Source organism: Bombus fervidus, chromosome 6 (genome assembly GCF_041682495.2).
Source record: "Bombus fervidus isolate BK054 chromosome 6, iyBomFerv1, whole genome shotgun sequence".
NCBI classification, from domain to species: domain Eukaryota; kingdom Metazoa; phylum Arthropoda; class Insecta; order Hymenoptera; family Apidae; genus Bombus; species Bombus fervidus.
In genome coordinates this window covers 13,369,819-13,389,857 of record NC_091522.1, presented here as the reverse complement: position 1 = coordinate 13,389,857, position 20,039 = coordinate 13,369,819, and the positions used below count along the sequence as shown (strand labels likewise).

The 20,039-nt window shown below is 54.0% G+C and overlaps 1 protein-coding gene across 1 annotated transcript; it reads right to left on the bottom strand.

The window, feature by feature from the left end:
• Nucleotides 1–1,971: 1,971 nt before the first annotated feature.
• On the bottom strand, nucleotides 1,972–13,783 carry Wg (Wnt family member 1 wingless). Its single transcript, XM_072004755.1, has 4 exons — nucleotides 11,643–13,783; nucleotides 8,370–8,632; nucleotides 3,181–3,455; nucleotides 1,972–3,095 (listed from the first exon to the last, which is right to left on the bottom strand). The coding sequence occupies exons 1-4, from the start codon at nucleotides 11,852–11,854 to the stop codon at nucleotides 2,538–2,540; spliced, it is 1,308 nt and encodes a 435-aa protein (XP_071860856.1). The 5' UTR covers nucleotides 11,855–13,783; the 3' UTR covers nucleotides 1,972–2,537.
• Between the last annotated feature and the right edge of the window lie 6,256 nt (nucleotides 13,784–20,039).

Genomic DNA, 20,039 nt, shown 5'->3' with positions numbered 1-20,039 from the left:
AACGGCACGCGGCGCGTCGTCGCCGATCACACGCGCGTGGCATCCTTGATGGGGTCCTGTACACGGTGTGACGCGAGCCCGTGTCTCTCGAGGGCCCTCGATTGTCAACCTCGTGGACCGAATTTCGTATTCGTCCGGCATAATGAGCCTCTCCCGCTGAAGACGAATCTTGCCGCGAAACCGTGAGACACCGTGAAGTCTCGTTCATCCGCTCGTTCGGCATCTTTTCTCGGAGCCTCGAATCCCAACGTTAAACGGTATATACCGCCGATCGTGGTAGCTTCCTCCTTTCGACTTCGATCCACTCCGACGACTTCGTTCGATCCAAGCAAATCAAAGTTCGGCCGGATAACGCGTAACGCGACGAAAAGTTCCGCGAGAACGAGATCGACGCGCGGTTCTCGAGCATTTGCCGACGAGCGGGCAGAGTCGCGCAGAGATCCTTGGGAGATTTAGTTCAGCAGGATCCCTGGAAGATTCCGGAACGAGCCACACGCGTGACGGTATGCGTAATAATAGTAAAACCGAATGAATCTACCTTCGCGTCCGGTATATCTCGGTGGTTTTCGGGCTTCTTGGAGCCGTTTCGTCGACGACGACGAGGTTGGACGGGGAGCGTAACGAGGGGCAGGGGACAGAGAGTAGCATCAACACAGCAACGGGTAAAAAGGCTGGCTGGCGAGGCAGACGGTCGCGCTGCCGGTGCTCGAGTGACCGTGATGGAGACGAGGGGGTGGCCGGTCGAGATCAAAGGCACCGCCGTGAGAAGTGGCCCGGCTGCTCGAGATTCTTGTCTGCCGGGATGGTGGGAGCCCCTCGCGCGGCAAGAATTTGTTTCAGTATCGCGACGAACCTACCCTTCCTGGTGCCACCTAATTCCATCGTGCGCGCTACCGCACGATCGCGGACCGTTGCGCGCGACTCGGTTCGCGAGAGGAAACGGCCGGGTCACGCGGTCCTTGCGAATCGATCGGCCGATCGAGGACCGACGTACGTTCGCCGAAGCTCTCGATCGTGCTCGATCGACGCGCGGACTCTCTCGGAATGCGCTTACAAGTGGAAATACCGATCGTTAGGAAAGAACGGGGACGGGAGCGGCGAAGACGACGAAGGAGGCTGGATACGGGTCGCGGAGAGAAAGGGACCAGGAGGAGGCAGGGGCGGCGGGAGTGTCGGAACCATTAGCGCGGATGCCTGTTCGTATGCGGTCAGAATCCTTTTATCCCGTACGGAGATTCCTGCGGGATTCCTTCGTTCGTTATCATCGCGTGCAGCGCGCGGCCAAGGAGAAACGAAACAAGGTAGAGACGTAGGAGGAAGGAACGCGATGGGAAACGGTCGTTCGTGAGGAAGGGAAGCGGGAGAGTGTCGAACCAGTCCTCTCGGAGGCACGGGCCTCCCACGATATTCGCCCGGTGAGGAGTTATGAAGTCGTCCAGCCGGAGAACCAGTTGGCTATATTTCGCGAGGATAGGTGCGCACGGTGGTGCAACGCCATCGAACGACGAGCGTTTCCGCGGAAACGCCGCCGTCGGTGGATGGAACGTCGATAACGACGCGTCTTTAAAAGTCAACAGCGTAACAAAAATAACGCCTGGAAACATCTTTCAACTCTTTCGTAGTCGTCTTTATTTCCTCTTCTTATACGTCCATTTTTATAAATTACAAAGAGTCAAGTAAAAAAGTCTACTGTGCGTTACAAGTATCGTAAAAAAACCGTTTCTTTGCTCGGGGATAGAGGTCGAGTCGTCTAACACCGGGCTAATGATTCTTCTAATTCTACGTGACAGCGCCGCGCGAATCCAAAAGTAAGGAGTTAACAGGAAGAGACGTATAAAAATAATTTATTCGCACCTCGCGGAGCGTGGGCTTCGTCTCAACGGTGTCGACTATTTACAACAGACTTCTCGCGCGACACTTGGACGAACGCGATCTTCAAAAAAAAATATATATATATATTTATACATCTGCATATAAATTTGTGTATTTATATACCTATGATCTATGCATATATACAAGTACGCGATCCGAAGGATCGGAATAAATAACGAGTGTAACGAATCTCGCGGTCCCGCGTTCTCCCTAAAATTAAGAAGATGCCGCGTGGCGAAGCGATTCGAAGCGAAACGGGGAACAAGAGGGATTATCGTATGTACAATGCAACGACAATTCGCCGATTATTACGTCTAACGTGCTAAGATTACGATCGCGATCCGATAACAATTCTTCTCGCCGTCTCAGTCTTTAGTACGCGTCCGTGGAACGTCGTAATAAATATACGGCTTAGATCGTTTCGCGTAATACTGGGAGACAAGGAGCAGCAACCCGCTCGTACTGCAGGCTCCGTCGCGCGGCTCGGTCAACCTGAACGCATGAAACTGAACGCAGAGTTGTTCACGATAGGATCATCCGTACCACCTCTTCGACAACGTCGATGATCCAGCGATCCACGTGAGACTACGGAAACGTCCTTCGCCAGGAAGGAGGTAGTCTCTTCGGGAGAAAAGGGACCGAGTATAGAGGAGAGAGAGAAAGGCCTAGAGGCACGTGTGTATCGTCTTCTTGATTCTGCAGAGCTGACACTTGACCTCGCAGCACCAATGGAACGTGCAGGCGCATCTCTCGACGACCGTCACCTCTTGCGTCTTGTAGCCTCTGCCGCAGCACATCAGGTCGCAGCCGTCGACACCGATACTCGTGTCGTTGCACTGTCTACCGTGAGTGCCGAGAATGCCAAGTTTCGGGTTCTTCTCGCAGAACGGCGGCGAGGGCTCCAGGTAAACGAGATCCTTCGGACCAGGTGGCTTGTGCTCCGGGTTGTAAGGCTTCAGCTGAAAGTTGTACCGGTGTCGACGACCCAGACCCTCCCGATGACCGTGCACAGAATTACTCGCCGAATTGCTCACGATCGCGTTCCCGTTGCCACGCACTCGATCCGAGTTGCTCACCATAACTCTGGACGCGCCGTCGAACCGATCCTTCAGGTTATCCCCGACCACGCGAAAATTCGGTAGCCTCATCCAGCAGGTCTTGACGGTGCAGGAGCCCGACATGCCGTGACACTTGCACTCCTGCCGCATCTCCGAGGACACGTGCTGCGACAAACGAAACGACATTCTTTTCTCTAGTCTGGAAGCAAATTGATTGGTCGGACGAGAGGAGAACGGGAGAAAAACTTACCGCTCTGCCGGCCTCGTTGTTGTGCAGATTCATCTTCTCGCGCAGATTTCGTCCACGCTCCCCCGTGTCGACGAATTCGCGGGAGAACTTGAACCCGTAGCCGATGTTGTCCGAACAGCCACCCCATTCCCAATCCCGCGTGCCGGATGGTGGCCGCGATTGGTGGGTATAGTCGCAGGAGCACGACTGGATGCTGCCCTCGCTGCACGCTCTCGCGATGCTGTGAGTCACGGCCGCGCTCGTGATGGCGTAGATGAAGGCGGTCTCTCGACAACCTGTAACGACGCGACACCGTTAATGTCCGTCGAATCGATTCCTCCCATTCGTTTTCTCCGCTGTTCTGCTGCGCGTCCACCGATCGAGCCGGAAGCGCGCCGTTGGAGGGAGAAATCGCGCTGCCGATCAAGCGGACGAAACTTTTGCGACGGCGGACGGGAACGTGGGAGGCGAGCGGTGACGTCAGGCAACGTCTCAATCCTTGCCCGTTCGCGTGGACTACCTGCGCGCGCGAGATTCACTCCGCACAGGTGTGGAAGGAACCCACGACGACGTGGTCGAGGGAAAAGAACGCGCCACGGTCTTCCAGCGAGAGACAGGGACGGAGATGAGCGGCTGAAGCGAGAACGGGACGAGGAGGAAGGAAGAGGAAGAGAGAAAAAGAAAGGGAACGCGACCTTAACCCTGAGTGGGCTGACCCGAGAGGCACCTCGACCTTATCTGCATAAGGCGCAGGTGCCTGCCGGCACCTTTGCGGCCAGCCGACCGAGGCACCGCGAGCTGCCTCCGATCCGAGGAGTCGTTTCGCCAATTGCCACTTTTTTGGCCGCGCGGATAACACCGAGTTATCGCGCGATACTCGAACGAGCTGTATCGATACGTGAACGAGGTAAAGTGCATACGCCGGATGAAAAGGATGCTCAAGGATGGTCAGGTCGAAGCATCTGTGGTTGAACAAAGTAAGACGTTAAACGGTTCCGGAGTGGAAGAAAAGAAACCGGTATTGGAAACATAATCGAGCGCATCAAATTTTAGAGCTAGATCCGAATTCGTCACGAGTGTTTTCCGCGCCGGGCTGTCACCCGGCAGTAGGCAACGTTCGCGTTCACGCGGTCTATGCGAACCAGGAAAGCAGCCTTCACGCCGAAATAGGGGAAGAATAGAACGAGGTAAGGAAGAGAGGTGGAAAGAAAGAAACGATTTTTCCTAATCCCCGAATCCGTAGCGAAGACCGGAGGCGAAAACGGTGGTCGACGGGAGCGATGGTCCTTTCCAGCCTCGAGGTAACACACGAGGAACAGCCGACGGCGAGGCAACGCAAGATTTACGCCGTTCCACCGCGTTACCGTGCCGGATCTTCGACCTGTCTCCCCGAAATTTCATCGGTTACGGATATTATTCCTCATCATCTCCGACTGCCATAACGAAAGGATTACACGGCTGGTGGGAGTTTTTCTCGCGAAAACGCTCCGTTATGAACGCGTACGAACGAGCCGCGTTGTCGACGATGAAATCATCGGGATACTCGGAGCGTTTATCGTAACCGTTTTTTCTTCACGATTTTATGATCGTCAAATAGTCGATGGTCGAGATAAAAGACGACGAGGCGAGTCGCGAGAACGGTTTTTCAGGCGAAAAATCGTTATCGAAAGAGAACACGGTTCGAGAAGAAACGAAAAGGACGAAGGGAAACGCGGCGAAGCAAAAAGAGAAAAGCACGACTCTGAATAATCCCTAGGGATCCATTGTTTGTCGTCGTGGACGAGTAGCGTGCGACCACGGTTTCGTCATTCGACGGGCGATAAACGGTTTGACGTTCGCTTTATCGGCCCGTACAAATAGAACGAACAAGGTGGAGGAACGGCTCGTTCGCCGTAGAGCAAACAGTCGGACGCATTGCTGGAAAGTTTTGGCTCGTTTGCGCATCTGGTCGTTCCGTACCTGTCCGTCCGGAGGAAAATCCACGGCGACGAGTCGAGTTTCGCGATCGCGGTTTTGCAAAAAGCGAGCGCAAGAAAGGATCCGAAGGACCGAGATTCTCGACTTAAGACTAAAAAGGCGTCGACGCGAGATCGAGCCGAGTGACATAGCGACGTGGCTTTACGACGGTTGTCTACGGCCGTGCTGAAATTCCAGAAAGATAAAATCGCCGGAAATTATTGCTACCGCCGTGAAGATCCGCTGGAAGTCGGACGGCGATCGAGATAGATAGATAAATAGATGGATAGATAGATAAATAGATGGATAGATAGATAGATAGATGGATAGATAAATGAATAGATAGATAAGTAGATGGAGAAAGAGAGAGAGAGAGAGAGAGAGAGAGAGAGAAGGAGAGGCGAAGAACGCGTGATTGGTCGAGACGAGCAACGTCGATCTTCGAAAAACTGCATCGACAAGCTCGCATCGCTTGAATGCAAAAGTGCTGGAGGATAGGGGACGAAGGGGACACAGAGGGGGGTGGAGAGGGGTGCGAAAATGCGATCGCCATATAGGCCGCAAACTGCCGCGGGAACTCGTACCGAGAAGCGTGGAAGCAAACAAGATGTAAAAATCACGGAGGACCGATGAGGGGCAACGGGCCCATTGGCTCGCGTCTCACGTTTTCGCAAGAAATCGTGGCGTGCCGTCGACACATGTAGCCCATCATAGGCCGCGATTTATGGCGGCGTAACGCCGTCGTAAAAACCCGATGACGGGTCTCCGTATAAGACGCGACGCTCGCGCGCCACGCCGTTCCGATATCGATCGCGAATTTCCCCTGTAAATGGCCTCCCGATCCTCACCATCCTCTCTTTCCGTCTCTTTCGATCTCGATCTCCGAGTTCGCCAAGTGCACCGGATGCATCGTCGTTCATGAGCGCGCTCGTGCGCTCTGATCGTTTTCGTTCCGCGTTGCTCTCTGCCCGAGCGGAATTCGATGCGAGATCCGTGAAATCGAGGGAAAACGCGAGGCCAGCACGGAGGCCTCGCGAGATTCGCAGTTTACCGAGCAATTAGACGAGCACGGAGCTCGGCTCGGAATCCACGCGAGGCCGACACCTCGGAACGATGCGCGCCGCAGGGGAAACGAGAGAGAAGAACCGTGGCCGGAGAAGGAGCACCAACGAAACCGAGGGTAGACACCGATGCGGTAGGTGGCTCTTGGCGGCGAAATGATTACAGGCCGCGAACCTATTCACTACCAGCTATAATATCGAGTACAAACGCCTCCAAAAGTATCGCGGCGTTCTTTCGGGTTGGACACGCGCGGCATATTTCTGCCGTTCGAGTCTCGAGGAACGGACGTTACCGAATCGAACGGATCTCGTTCACGGTCGAGAGGAATTAAAAGAGAAGAAAGAGGAACGAGAGATCGGATGAAAAACGAGAAGAAAAGCTCACGCGTCGTGTGTAATCGTTCGACCCCCTGCATAATCCGGAAACGACGGTTTAGGTCGTCGCGCGGCGACCAGACTGCGCTAGATCCCCTCTTCGATCTCTAAATACGACGAGTACGCACGAGCATTACGGATCAAAGATAACGATCTACTCTTGAAAAGCTGTGTTTCCCCTCGCGGGCGCAAACGCGAACTCTGCCCCGAGCAGATCTAATCTCGGGTAAAAAGGACAGAGACCGGAACGCGATCGAAAAGAGAAATTGCTGCCCCTGATCGAGTCGAAGTAAAGGGTGAAAGACTGAGGCTCTGTTTCTTGCCGCATCCAGGAATCGATGGATAACTCGATTCTCGCAAAAACGTTGGGAAATTTGATTCCCGTTGGACCGTATTCCGATTAGGCGACAGAGACACGGGACGTATTGGAGCGCGTCGATGCGTGGCATCGCGCAAGGGTTACGGTGCTCCGATCCATTTCCTCTCCGCTATTTTGTATCCCGTGCTTCTTTTTCGGTTTTACTAGCGCGATAAGTGGCCATATGGGGACACCGAACGTAATAGGGCGGGAGCGGGCCGAGCGAAAAAGCTCGGCTTACAATCGCCTCGACGAGATCTAAAAGAGCCGCAGGGGAGCCAGAACTGGTACGAGAAGGTCCATTATCAGGTTGCAAAACATACATCTGGTCGGTGAGGGCACGTGCCCGGAGCCTTCGGACCAAGGGCACGCCCCTTTCGATCCCCTCGTTCCTCTCCGCGATCCTGATCCTCACCCTATCCCATCACACCGGTTTCCGCTACAACCCTCCGAGCGGACACCCTGTCGTCTTGGAATAATCTTCCGGTCCAGCCGTCCCGGCCACCCCTGTTCCCGTCGCCGAATTTCAAATAGCCGATGTCCGCGGTTTTGCCAGGCCGATTGGCAAAACCCTTTGATCCGTCGCCCGGACGAAACACGTGCGTTTCCATTCAAGATAGAAAAAACTCGCTACTCGACCGCTCGTATCCGTGACCGATTTACGCTACGATGAAATTAATCGCGTACTAACTAACGAACCGTAATCTAATTACGCTTGTACCTTAATTACACGGCTGAAGGGTTAGCGTTTTACGGTGCTTCACGAATCGATCCACTAACGATATTACCGCGTTGAAACTCGACCACTTTGTATAGGTTATTCGGCGATCGTCCCGTCTATCGATGATGCGGCGCGATTATCGGATCCGACGACTTCGACTGACGCGCGGTCGCTCGCCGCGGCGATAAGCTGATCGCGAATCGACGCCACGAAATCACAGATTCATCGACCGCGATTTCAGAAACCTCTCTCCGTTTCTCTCCACTAGCTCGTCTTTTTCTCGGTCTCTTTCCTCGAAACCTTGTCTTCTGTAAATCTCTATCGGGAATACCGGTTGTCGGAGACGACCACGGACAATGGGCTGTTTTTTGGAACGTGGAACGAGTCCACCTTATGGTCCGTTATACATGTATATATGGACGCGGCCGTTTTATCGCGAATCTCGATTCTTCTCGAATCTAGTCCGAGTGGTAGCCACGGTTCGAGAGAGGGAGAGAGGAAGAGAGAGAGAGAGAGAGAGAGACGGGGGGAAAGAGAAAGAAGAAAAGACTCGAACCTCGTAAAAATGTTTGCTAATTTCGTGATCGGTCGCGAATATCGTTAAGAGCGAAGGTACGTATATCTTTTGATGCCAATTAGCGAGACTCGCGCCGCTGATAATTTTCGAGCAGTAATTAACGAAACCGGTGATTGGTCGAGAGAGAAAAAGTAGCGGCAAAGAGAAAGGAAATGTGCTTACCTCTGTCGACGATCTTGCCGAAGAGGTTTTTCCCACGAAGAAAATTCTTGGTCGAACAGTTCCATCGACGATTGCGAAACTGATGTTGGCACTCGGCGATCGCTTGGTTCGCACCCCTAGCCACGGCCATTAGAACTCCTGGGTTTTCCCTGGCCAGTCTGCGCTGCTTTCTCCTCAAGGTCGCATACACTGTAGGATCCATGTGAAGAGAGGCCGGGGACATTGGCAAAAAATTATTGGGCTCTCCTGCCTTGGCGATTCCCCTGGGAAGAAAAGCGAACGAATCGCTTCGTTTAGTTTGTCGTTCGATAAAGAGAGAGAGAGAGAGAGACGTGTCAGACTGTCGTCTCGAGTCTTTCGACCGAATCCTGCTCGGGATAGTGGATCGGAGAAGAATCGAGCGAGATCGAGGGACAGGACTTGGCCTAGGAAGCCGACAGGCGCCGCGCGAAAGACACCCTTTCAAACAGACATCGCGTTAACGAAGAGTTTTGACAGCGGACGATGACGGTGAAACCGCGGGACGCGGTGTTTTACCACGACATACTTTGGTTCTCGCGTACAGCGAACCGTGCGAAATAGCCCGTTCCGCGATTCACGGTCGAGATCGCGCGTCATTGATATTTCTCGTGCGTTCGCTCGACGCTAATTTGGTTTACGCGTAAAAACGGTATATCGAGAGCGGCTGGAGAGCGGGAGGAAGAGAGAGGAGGAGAGAGACGGAAAGGGAAGCAGCGTAAAGAAGAGAACAGGGTGGAGGAAGGGGGGAAGGAGCACGGAGAAGGATTAGTTCGAAAGACGAAACTGGTTCAACAGTTTCGGTCAACGGTAGCCGCGTATATATAAATCAAGCTGCCGCGCGAGTTCTGGCTGCGAAAGAATTCGCGTCTCGATCGATCGAGCGTCGCGCAGAAAAACGCTCGAGAGCGGTCTGCCCGCGTCCCTTCGTGGGAAGAACGTGCAAACTTTAGAGAAACGTCTGGCGTGCGCGCACGCGGCGGGATCGGGACCTTTTCGAAATCGCCGGTAACGATCTTCACTGGCGGAGACGAGGCTCGTTTACGAGGCTGCCGTTTCGCTACGCGCGAGACGCAGCCACGCTTGGTTATTTTTCCTAGTTGAGAATGGAGGGCGTTTTACGCGACCGAGCACCGCGCCGATTCGAAAAATAGCTCGCGCCGGTAGGGATCGGATCTGTCATCGCCGCGCACAATAAACAGCTAATCGTTGTGTTCGAATTTCCGTCGACGGTCCGTTGTCAACGAGTTACTTGACGCCTAGCAGAGACAGCCTACCAGTCAGTCTAGAGTAGCTAGACCGCGCGATACCATACCGCGAAAACCCATCTGGCTGCGACCGAGATCTCTCGTTGACAGCGTGCCAGCAAGTGTAAATAAACGGTATCGCGATACACCGCTCGTAAAAGCAACGAGCACGCGGAACACCCCGGAACTGGCTACGCCGGTGGTGGCGGCCACTCGACGCGATCCGACTCTGCTCGACCGATTTTTCGCTCTTCTGTCCAAGTAGCGGCGCGCGTTCGCTCCAGGGTGCGGAGATTCGAGCGAAATCCGGTGGAATCTCGGACGAAGCACGCGCGATAATTACTCGAGAGACTGGATACCGAGCGCGTGGCGTCATCGTGGTCGGCATTCGCGTCTTTTTCCATTGCTTTCGTTCCCGCAACCGTAATCTCCTTTCGTCGATGCGCGAAATTCTTACCGTGCTCGATCCGTTGGCCACGAACGCGGCGACGAATCCGCTGGTTTGAGCGCGCGCTTGCTCACTGGAACGTTTATACGATGCATTCGATAAGCGATGTCCATAAATAAGCCGCGCTCCGGACCGGTTAGGATATATCTATTGCTTGTAATTTACGTCGGGCAGAAAGCTCAGGGACGACTCTCAACGATCCTGCCCGGTTTCTGCCCTTTCTCCCCCTCGCTTCTCTCCATCTAGCCTGTCCACGTGTTTTCTGCCAGCCGACACGCCACCACCACGAAAATAATTTATCGACCGGCGAGGGCTAATAACGATCCGGTGCCACGCGCTCCCAGTGACAAAAGGCTATATTAAATTCGCGCGATTATCGCTGAATTAATTCTCCCTTCGTTTGCAAGAATTCTCAACTCGAAATCGCTCGTTTCTTTCGAGAGTCGAACCACGTATATCGACCGATGGGATCGCGATCGCATCTGGAACGATGTCGCGAACCAGGTTGAGACGTCATGACTCTCATTCGACGATGCGACGTCTTTTTCACTCCGTCCCGTCGACCGACTTAACGTCGCCCGCGGCTGCTCCACTCCCGCGAATCGTCTGATTTTTCAACTGATCGAGCGTATCTCCGTGTCGACTGCTCGCGGTCGAACGGTTGAACGGGACCACCCAGAATCGTTGTCACGCGTTTCGCCTAGCTAGCGGGAACGTGCGCTAACGCGATAAGTAATACCCTGTTACCGGCAAATATATTACCGATCTGCCAACGATATCTATGGAAGAAACGGCGACGAGACCTCGTAGATGTAAATTCGACCGAAAAGTCAATCCGCCTTTCGCCGACAAGTCACCGGCGATAAATTACGCTCGACTGCGAAATTCGAAGCAGGTTGTCGTACGCGTCCACGCGAATTTACCGTCGTATTAGATTAATTAATTCGTAGGTAATAATTACTTGCGCGTCGTGGCGGACGTGCGTGGCGGTGTGCTAAATCAACGCGACTGGAAAAGCAATCGAGCTCGGCTGATTTATCGCCGACACTTTATCGTTATGCGGATACTTCCGCGGCTATCTCTTTCGGTTGCGAGCGAGCAACCACGCACGCACGCACGCTCGCTCAGTCGTGCACCGCCAACGTTATTTATTACCCGGCTAATGAAGTTAGCCATTATCTAATATCCATCCAGCGTTTTCTTGTTCCTGCGTCGTGCGCGCGCTTCAACCTATGAGAAATCATTGGCGGATTGAAACGAACGAGCCGAGACTTATGATTAATGAATTAATAAGAAGGCGCGCGAGTGTCGCTGCCACCGTTAGCTCGATAAAAGACGCGAGACAGGTGTTAACACGGCTCTTGCCGGCCCGCCTAATTAACCTCCAAAGGTTACATCGACCAATACGCGAAAATCCATTTTCCCTTTTGACTTTTTACGATCGCGCGACAGAGGCGCGGTCGAGGTCGATCCGTCGCGTCGATCCTGTCATGCGCGTGGCGACACGTCGTCCTTCTCCGCTTTTTACGCAGCTAATATCCAAAGTTTTTCCTTACTCACCACCACATCGATCCTCTGCCACGGTTTTTGTTCCTGGTAATTTCGGCGATGGAGGCGTGTGTCGCCACCGCCAGAGCGCCGATGATCATCCAAAGCCTCATCTTCTTCTTCTTCTTCTTCTTCTTCTTCTTCTTCTTCGCGATCAAATGCAATCGCGGCGCGCAGATCCTATCGCGATTCTGGTCGAGCTTCGTCGAACGGTGAAACACCATGCACCAATGCTCACTCACCGTATTGCGAACATCACACGATAATATTCGGGAACGGCGTCGCGCACATAGTAAGCGTTCGTCGTGGACACACTCGATGAAGACTGAGATGCACGTGGTCGATGATCGTTCGACGAACGTTCAAACCATCGTCCAGGACGATAATTCGGAAAATTCCGTGTTCCGGAAGGAAGGAAAGAGTCGTCCACAGCGGCCGATATCCCGATCGAATACACGAAGCGTAGGCAACAAGCGGTCAGCTGTCAATGGCAGCAGCTCGATCGCAAGGACCGTAACACCAACAAGCGACCGTTCGTTGGGCAACTGTAGTCGGTAGAGCGGGCCAGATGACGTCGAGTGCTGGAAACTCACCCCCCGAAGGGCTTTTTTCGAGGGGTGGGTGTCACCCTTGCCGAGTTCTCGCCGAATCAGAGGTGGTGGGAGAGGCTCGGAAAGACCGAAGTATACCTGGCAACCCTCATCGACGTTTTCCGTCGGAACAGGCTAAAACCTGTAAGCAGGCCGGTAACCCTCAAATCGTTCGTCTCGATCCTTCGTCGTCGTCGGCGTCGTTGTCGCGTATACTCGATCGTTCCTCTTTTCTTTTCCTCCGTTTTGCTGCGCGTCTCGTCGCGTTTCCTTTCGTCCTGTCTCGTGTCGTGTCGTCCGGTCTCGCGTCGTGCAGCGAAACGAAGCAACGACGATCGTCCTTGTTCGGTGTTATCACGTATCGGGAGGGCGAATTGCCGCGTGACGAGTGCGCGCGCGATCGATCGACCGATCGGCCGATCGAACCAACGAATCGCCGAACCAACCGAAGGACCAACGAACGAAACGCGTTACGTGCAAGCGAGCAGCGAGCAGCGAGCGAACGAGCGTCGACCCGCGAGAGAACGCGCCAAGGGGAGACTCGTCGTTTCCTTCTCTTTTGCCCGGTCTCGGGGGGTACGGTACCGACTTGGAGAACCAATACCCTTCGACGGACAAGTATAGGCCTCGGCTAGCGACTGCACGCGCTCCTCCGCGGAAGAGCCGATCTCTCTTCAGAGAGAGAACGGAACCTTCTCCCCTCTCCACCCCAAGGCTCCTCTACGCGTCTCGTTTCTTCTCCCCCCTAGCGGACTCCTTCCTTCTCTCTTCCTCCACGCTCCGTGCTTCCTTCTCTTCCTCCTTCCTTTCTTCTTCTACTCGCTTCTCTTCTCTTCTCGTCTTTTCCTTTCCCTTCTCTTCCCTTTTCTCGTCGTCCGTCTTCTCTTCTCCGCTCTTCGCTTCTCTTCCGTTCCGTTTTCTTCTCTACTCCGTCGTTCGGCGCGACGCCGACAGCGGCGTCCGTTTCCCCTCGACCGCTCGATAGCCGGACCCCCCAACGCCGATCGAATCTCGCCCCGCCTCTCTTCGTTCGACCCCGGCCCTTCTTCTTCCGCTCGATCTTCCGATCCTTCGATCCTCTCTTTCTTCGTTTCTGCTTCTCGACTTCCTCGTTTCCTCGATTTCGCGTTGCCTCTCTTTCCCCCTTGTATTTTCGTCGCTCCTCGAGTCACTCTTGGGCGAAGCGTCTTCCTCCTCGGCGATCGCTTGCTGGACGTCGATCGCGAAGAATGTACAGCAAAGAAGAACTCAGAACATTGGTTTACGACATGAACGTCGGTCATAAAGCGAGATCGGCGAACGTTTTTCCACGAGGGTTGTTCGATCGCGAGTGAAACCCGTGGAGGAGATGAAGTTGGCAGCTTCTGGTAGACGTCTCTTCTCTCTGCTCCACGTAGTCTAGCACGTGGCTTTCAAGGGGAAATGGCGGGCGGTCCTTATCAAGGCCACGCCTGTCGAGTTCCCCACTACGTTCCTCGTGGTCATCGCGCAAGGAACTTTTGTCGAAGCTCTCCCACTCTCCGAAAACCTTCCCAGATATCACCCTCTCTCTCTTTGCTTCTCTCCCCCCTCCCACTATTGCGCTGCTACTCATTCCCCGTTCGCCTCTCTCTCCCTTCCCGGCTGCAGCCGAGTACGAACGCCGCGACGCTCTCTCACTCTCCTCGTCCTCCCCGTCTCCGTTCTCCGGAGCGTCTCTCCTTTCTCCTCTTTTTTCATTCATCCGTCGAGAGGTTCTCTCCGTCCCCGTTCCCCTTTAGCCGACGCAGCTGGTTCGTCTCCGTTCACGGCCCGCTTCCGTCTCCCTCTGTTCGACGTCGCGAGAATGTACGAATCGAAAGGTAGAGGTGCACACATGCGTGTGTGGGAACGCGGCTCGGAATGCGAGAAGAGAAGCGCGCCGCGCGTACCTATGGATCCGCGAGCCGGCCCGTAGCGGACCTTTTTCCATCGCTCTCGCGTCTCTCGCTTCCTTTCTTCCGTGCGCGACCGCGAATCCCGCGACCGCGAGCGGAAATCGCCAACAGCTACGTGTCGCGTTGGAAAATGAAAGTTCTCGAAGGGAGCGCATGGAACGGTAGTTGCACGGAAGGTGGATGAGGGGAACGAGCAGGAGGAGGAGGAAGAGGAGCGGAGGAACGCGGCGAAGACGAGGCAAGAAAGAGCAATTTACGGGCGACGTAAAAAGATCGGAGCGGCGGATATTCGGGAACGAGGTCAGCTCGCAGCGGTCGCAATCCCGACGAAGAGTTACGGGGAGATTGATCGGCGTAAATCGTCGCGGCGACGAGAGCGCAATTACGTTTTTGTCGACGCGTATCCAGTCGCTCTCTCTCTCTCTCTCACTTCAGCGTTCTCTACGGATCGCGCTGGAAACTCGGGCGGAGGGAATGGAGCGGACCCCGAGTTTGTCGCCGGCAAAATCCCGGACAATTATACCGCGGGAATGCTCTCCGCTCCCGAACCTCGCGATACCTTTCTTCTCCGCCGTGTTCTTTCGCTCACCGTTGCACCACACGCGGTCGACCGCTGACGTCTCCAAATTGATCGTTCGTCCGCGTCACGATAAAACCACCGGGCTTCTTTGCTTGCCTTCTTGCATCCATGGTGCTGCGATAAGGAACCCGGGAAAATGCGAATCAAACGCGACCTACAAGCGGGCATTCTGAAAACAATTATAACGACATGTTGAGAGACTGTCAAATCGGTAACGCTATCTATAGTCGTCTACAAGCCGTTAGATCCTTTGTTTATGTATCTATTTGAACGAATAACACAATTTGGGAAAATTAACGCAAAAAGAGACGGACGAATACCGTATTCGGTCATGCCGTGAGTAACGCGGTTCTTCTACGAGTTCAGTTTAAAAGTACATCTCGTAATATGATACATCGAAGTATTAAAAAGATTGGAACCAAAAACTTGATAGGAAAAGGTATTGAATCGCGGTAAAAGTACGGGAAATTTCGACATTGATCGATCATCGACAAGTAACTTTTTATCTTCATCCGGGACGTGAAAAGCAACGAGTGCGTTACTTATAGGACGACCTAATACGTAGACAACATACGGGGCGTGAAAACAGCAAACAGCGGCAAGATGTATCGCGTAACATAGACGTTAGACGATTTACAGCAGAGCGAAGAGAACAATCGGGAAAATCATGTTGGCGAGTGTAAGAATCGACTATAAACGTTGTTAAACGAACGTTAATACGTTAACGTGTCAGACTCGTTTGCCCTTATCTACTTGCACATGCGCGTAGCGTACTCCGCGTTCGTTCGGTCAAGTAAGTAGTATGCTCGTTGTTTCGTTTCGCGATTTGCGGCAAAAAATGATCGCCATTCCTTCCTTTCTCTTTCTCTCGGTTCATCGTATCTAACGATCTTCGAGCGAGAGGAAAAGTCGGTGCGTTCGAAAGCCAGATCCGACTGTAATTGCCGCTAACGTTGGCGACTCGAAGCGGCGGGTGCCGCGGGCAAGTTGGATGCGTTTCTTCTCGAGCTCGCGTTGAAATAATCGCGGCCGAGTCACGGGCGAATAAGCTGTTAGCGAGCAGAATCGCCGAGAGCGAGGCCTCGGTCTCGCGTGACAGACTGTCCGCGCCGATTGCTCGCTCGGCTCGACGCTTACGGTAATGACTTAATGTCGACGAGTTGTACAATGTTACACGAGGCCGCCTTTTTCCTGGACTCGGTGGTAACGTTGTACGCTGGTTCCGCGCGTGTAACTGCTTTTCGACGAAAATAAGCAGCGTGGCCGGCGCGAACAGCACACGCCGCATCGGAGCAACGGGGTAAAAATAAGCGCAGCTATTCGAATCCGCGCGAGTGGATCTGGCGCGTGGCTTTTAGAGCAGATACCCTCTTACCCGACCGATCGATAAATCAATTACCTTATCGATTTCTCGGCATATTCGTGTACCGATTTAGACGCGCGACACATCGCGGAGGGAGGTAAGATTCGAAGAGGGTGCGGACGAGCACCTTGGCGATATCGTTGGAACGAGAAGTTCGGAAGCGTGGCGATCTAACGCGTCGGGACTCGATGCCGATCGGGTCGAAGAGGTGGGGCGGCGAACCGAAGAAGATGGTGGAAGAGGCGCGGCGAAACGAGACGAACCTCGGCAGGGCGAGGGTAGCGGAGAGCGGCGAGGAGAGGAAGGGTAAGGCAAGGTGAGGCAAGGCGAGGTGAGAGCGAGATAGCTCGTAAATCTAAATGCCGTGTTCAGAAGGAAGGAGGCTGAATAGGTGTAAATGAAGTTGCGGCCTGTGGCCCGCCGCAAACTCGACCGGACCACCCCGCATATTTTGTCTCCCGTACGTGCTCGTCCCGAGGTTCGGGCTGCGCGCAACTAAATGCTTCCACGCGCGGTATCTGTAGAACCAAACGTCCACTCTTCGATAACAAAATTGCCCTGACTCTATCGTCGACTATGTTAGCGACCCTGGCGGTTTTTCCTCCTCGCTGCATTTTCCAAGGTTTCGCCGATTAATCCGTTTTCACGGATCGCATTGCCACGAGTACGCGCGTGACATCGATTTTTATCGGCAGGTGTCATCGGTAGGAGGACTCGAGATCCTTGTTCGTCGAAAATCCACCACGACGAAAGCTTTTCGAAAGATGGATTATCTTAATATAGGTTAACGTTCATCCTCATTAGCTAACAGAATAGACGGGTAACAAAAGGCTGACGGGTCTGACAAACGCAAGGATTCGTTTGTTTCGGATGATCCTCGGCTCTGTTCGTTTTCCTTTGTCAAGTGGCAAATCGGTTTTCATCCTATTTTCTGGATTACCATCTCGCGAACGATTTTCCCTTCCGAAGCGATCGGTTTATAGGAAACACTGACGGCTATTCGGTCCGAGGAGCCACGAGCCGACGAGAGCAAAGGCTATCCTCTTTTCACCGTGGCTCGTCCGCGGGCAAAAAAATTCGAAGGACGCGCGGCCGGAGAGCGCCGGATCCGCAGAGCAGTCGTTGCCTCGGATTCCAAACCCCCGACGGGGATGAATGCAAAAACCCGAGCGTCGTTGGACACGAATCGAGCGGGTCCGGATTCGGCGAAAGGCGCGCGGGCTCGTGTATACGGCCTGTTCGTAGCTACGAATAGTCCGTGTGTGCGTGACCGTCTACGACCACCCGGGACACCTATGAGGGGATTTCTGGGCGGGGTGCGAACGCGTCGGTGGACATCAAAGGACCTGCGATAGGTAATTATTGTTTCTCGATGCCGACCAAGCGGAACCGTGAACGCGGTGGCGCCTGCACGATAGGCGCTGCCATTCTCACCCTCTCTTTCTCTCCCTTTTTCCCACTCCGTGTTCCCTCCTCGCCTCTTTCCTCCGCCTTATCCTACTCCATCGTGACAGCCAGCTTTCTTCGCTACAGCTAATTGCTGGAAACGAATAGCGGGACGAACCTGCTTTCCCGGACATTCCTTCGGACGCCCTTAATTAAGAGAACGCCGTTCGACTTACCAACGATTCTCCACGGTCTCGCATTCCGTTGGTTCTCCGCGTCGCAAGGTCGCCCTGGTTCTTGAATCGTGCGTCGCGTAGCCTCGCCAAGAGGTCGACCTCGCCTCGCGGATCATTCAGCACGCGCCTGCCGTTCTCGATCGTTTCCGTCGTCGACGCGTCGCGAGACCGGGAAATTACCCCGTAATGTTCCGGAACGATCCTCGCAAAAAGGGAGCAGCGCCTCGTGACTCGACAAAAAAGTCGCGAGGCGTTGCCGTTCGATTCTGTCTGGTCGTTTCCGAGGGCTCGAGAGATCGTAGGCAGAAGCGAACGAAGAACGACGGGAACGAAGCTAGTTTATCGGTTCTAGGAAAACTCGCAAACGTTCGCGGATGAAGAGATTCGCAACGGAGATCTGACCAGCGGCGAGAAAAGGGCAGACCCGAGGGAAGGTCCCTCGTCGTTGAACTCGTTGCTCGCAGCTCGTTCCGCGGCTTCGTCGAACGATCGTTTCTTCCGACCTTGCTTTTCTCACCTCCGTCCATCCTCCTCCCCTCGATTCTCCGTGCCACAATCGACTTAATAAATACGTCACGCCGAACGTGCGACTCCAAGCTTCGAACCACACGAACCGATTTCACGAGAACGAAAACGCGTGCCGAGTCGGCTTTACCTGAGACCCTGGCCTCCGACCAATTCCGACGAGTAGGTACCTGGAGCACCAACCACCACCCACGGGGCTTGCACGCCGAATTATCCCTTCTGTTATGGGCAAACATTTATGTATTTATTGCTGGACAAACGGCTGGGGCATAATAACCTCACGGACGTGATCGATACGCGTTTACTACTGCTTCGGTATTTCGCTGCAGGGTCTCCGTTCAGGGAGCAGGGAAAAAGAGACAGCATCCAGATACCGATAGAAACGACCAAATGAAAAGAGAGGACAAGCGATCTCACATATTCTCGTATCGCAAACGTTCTTTCCAATTTTGGATAAGAACGTGACGTGACTTTTTCAATTGCTATGCCGCTATTGAACGGAATCTTTTTCTTATCTGATGTACCCGGTATAACGGTAACAACAATAGAAACAAGCAGAAGATTAGAGAAAAACGCGGTTGAAAAGCACGATATCGATCGAAAGACACGGAGCTGCTATGAAGCGGATAGATCGAACGAGCCGTTTACGATTCGCAGGGGCTCGTAACTCGGAATAATATTCGAATGGACTCGAAGCGCCTCGAGTCCATCGTCGAACATAATGTTTTCATTAGGTCGCGATCATTATCTGGCCCGGGCGAACAAACGAGCGAATGCCAGGGGGCGCATAGCGCGCACGTATTAAGACGAATGGTTGCCCCGGTCCGGTAATTAATTACGGCCTCCCCCAGTGTTACTAATATTAATTAATCCCGTTGGAGCCGGCGAGTCGGCCCGGTTCCGTGCGGACCGTGCGACCCCGCGAAATCGATTTCGTTCGCGCCGTTTTCTCCGCTCGCCGCGCGAACATTCGACTCGTCGTCATTCCAAGGAAGTCGAATCGACAATCGATTCCAAGGAATCGTCGATCGTCGTCGATCTCTGTCCATGGATCGCGTCGTCGAAACCGGGTTCGAGCGCAAATTCGTATAACGGCGCGGCGTTGGTTCGATCTCGAATCGACATTCGACGCGCGTGCTCGCGAGATCATCCGAAGACGGAGAGGAGGGCGATACGATATGGAACAATAACGAGTCTTGGGAACCGGTCGATAAATCTCGAGGCTCCCGTCGATCGAGCTCGTCGCTCGTGAATCCTGCACGGAACAGCGGAGACAAGCTGGCTGAGCGGAAGGGAGGGAGAGAAGAAGAAAAGGTAGAAAGAAGGGTGTAGCTGGCCGGAGAAAAAGAAATAGAGACGCGTCGACGCATTCTTCGCGTGACGGGACGCGTTAATATCGATCGGTCGATCGTCCGATCTGCCAAGAAATGACGTATCGCCGAACGCAGCGGGCCTGCCGATTCGCGGATCGAGGGAAAAAAAATTTACGAGGCGGATCCCGCGGCTGGCGCGAACCGATCTGCCCGGAAAGATTGCCGCTTCTTGTGCGCGGCTGTTCGCGCGTGCCACGACGCGTCGATCCACTGTCGGCCATCTCCGGGACGGAAACGAACGTGTGCGCTCGTGTCACCGAGAAACAGACGTCTTGGTTTCGCCTCGGTGCGACAGCCTCCACGCGCAGCCTCCAAAGGCACGCCGCGTTCCGATTCGAGGGAAACGCCACCATCGATGGAATAAAAATCGTCCTACGGGGGAATCGATCAAAGGTTTTGCGCCCCTGTGACTCTCGCGTTCCATCTTTCGTCGAAATCCG

Excerpts from the sequence above, each read along its gene's own strand:
- Wg (XM_072004755.1), bottom strand. The coding sequence starts at position 11,854 with ATGGTGTTTCACCGTTCGACGAAGCTCGACCAGAATCGCGATAGGATC. Across the intron at positions 8,633-11,642 it reads GGCAGAGGATCGATGTGGTG|GGGAATCGCCAAGGCAGGAG; the intron begins GTGAGTAAGGAA and ends TTTTCTTCCCAG. Across the intron at positions 3,096-3,180 it reads ACAACGAGGCCGGCAGAGCG|CACGTGTCCTCGGAGATGCG; the intron begins GTAAGTTTTTCT and ends CGTTTGTCGCAG.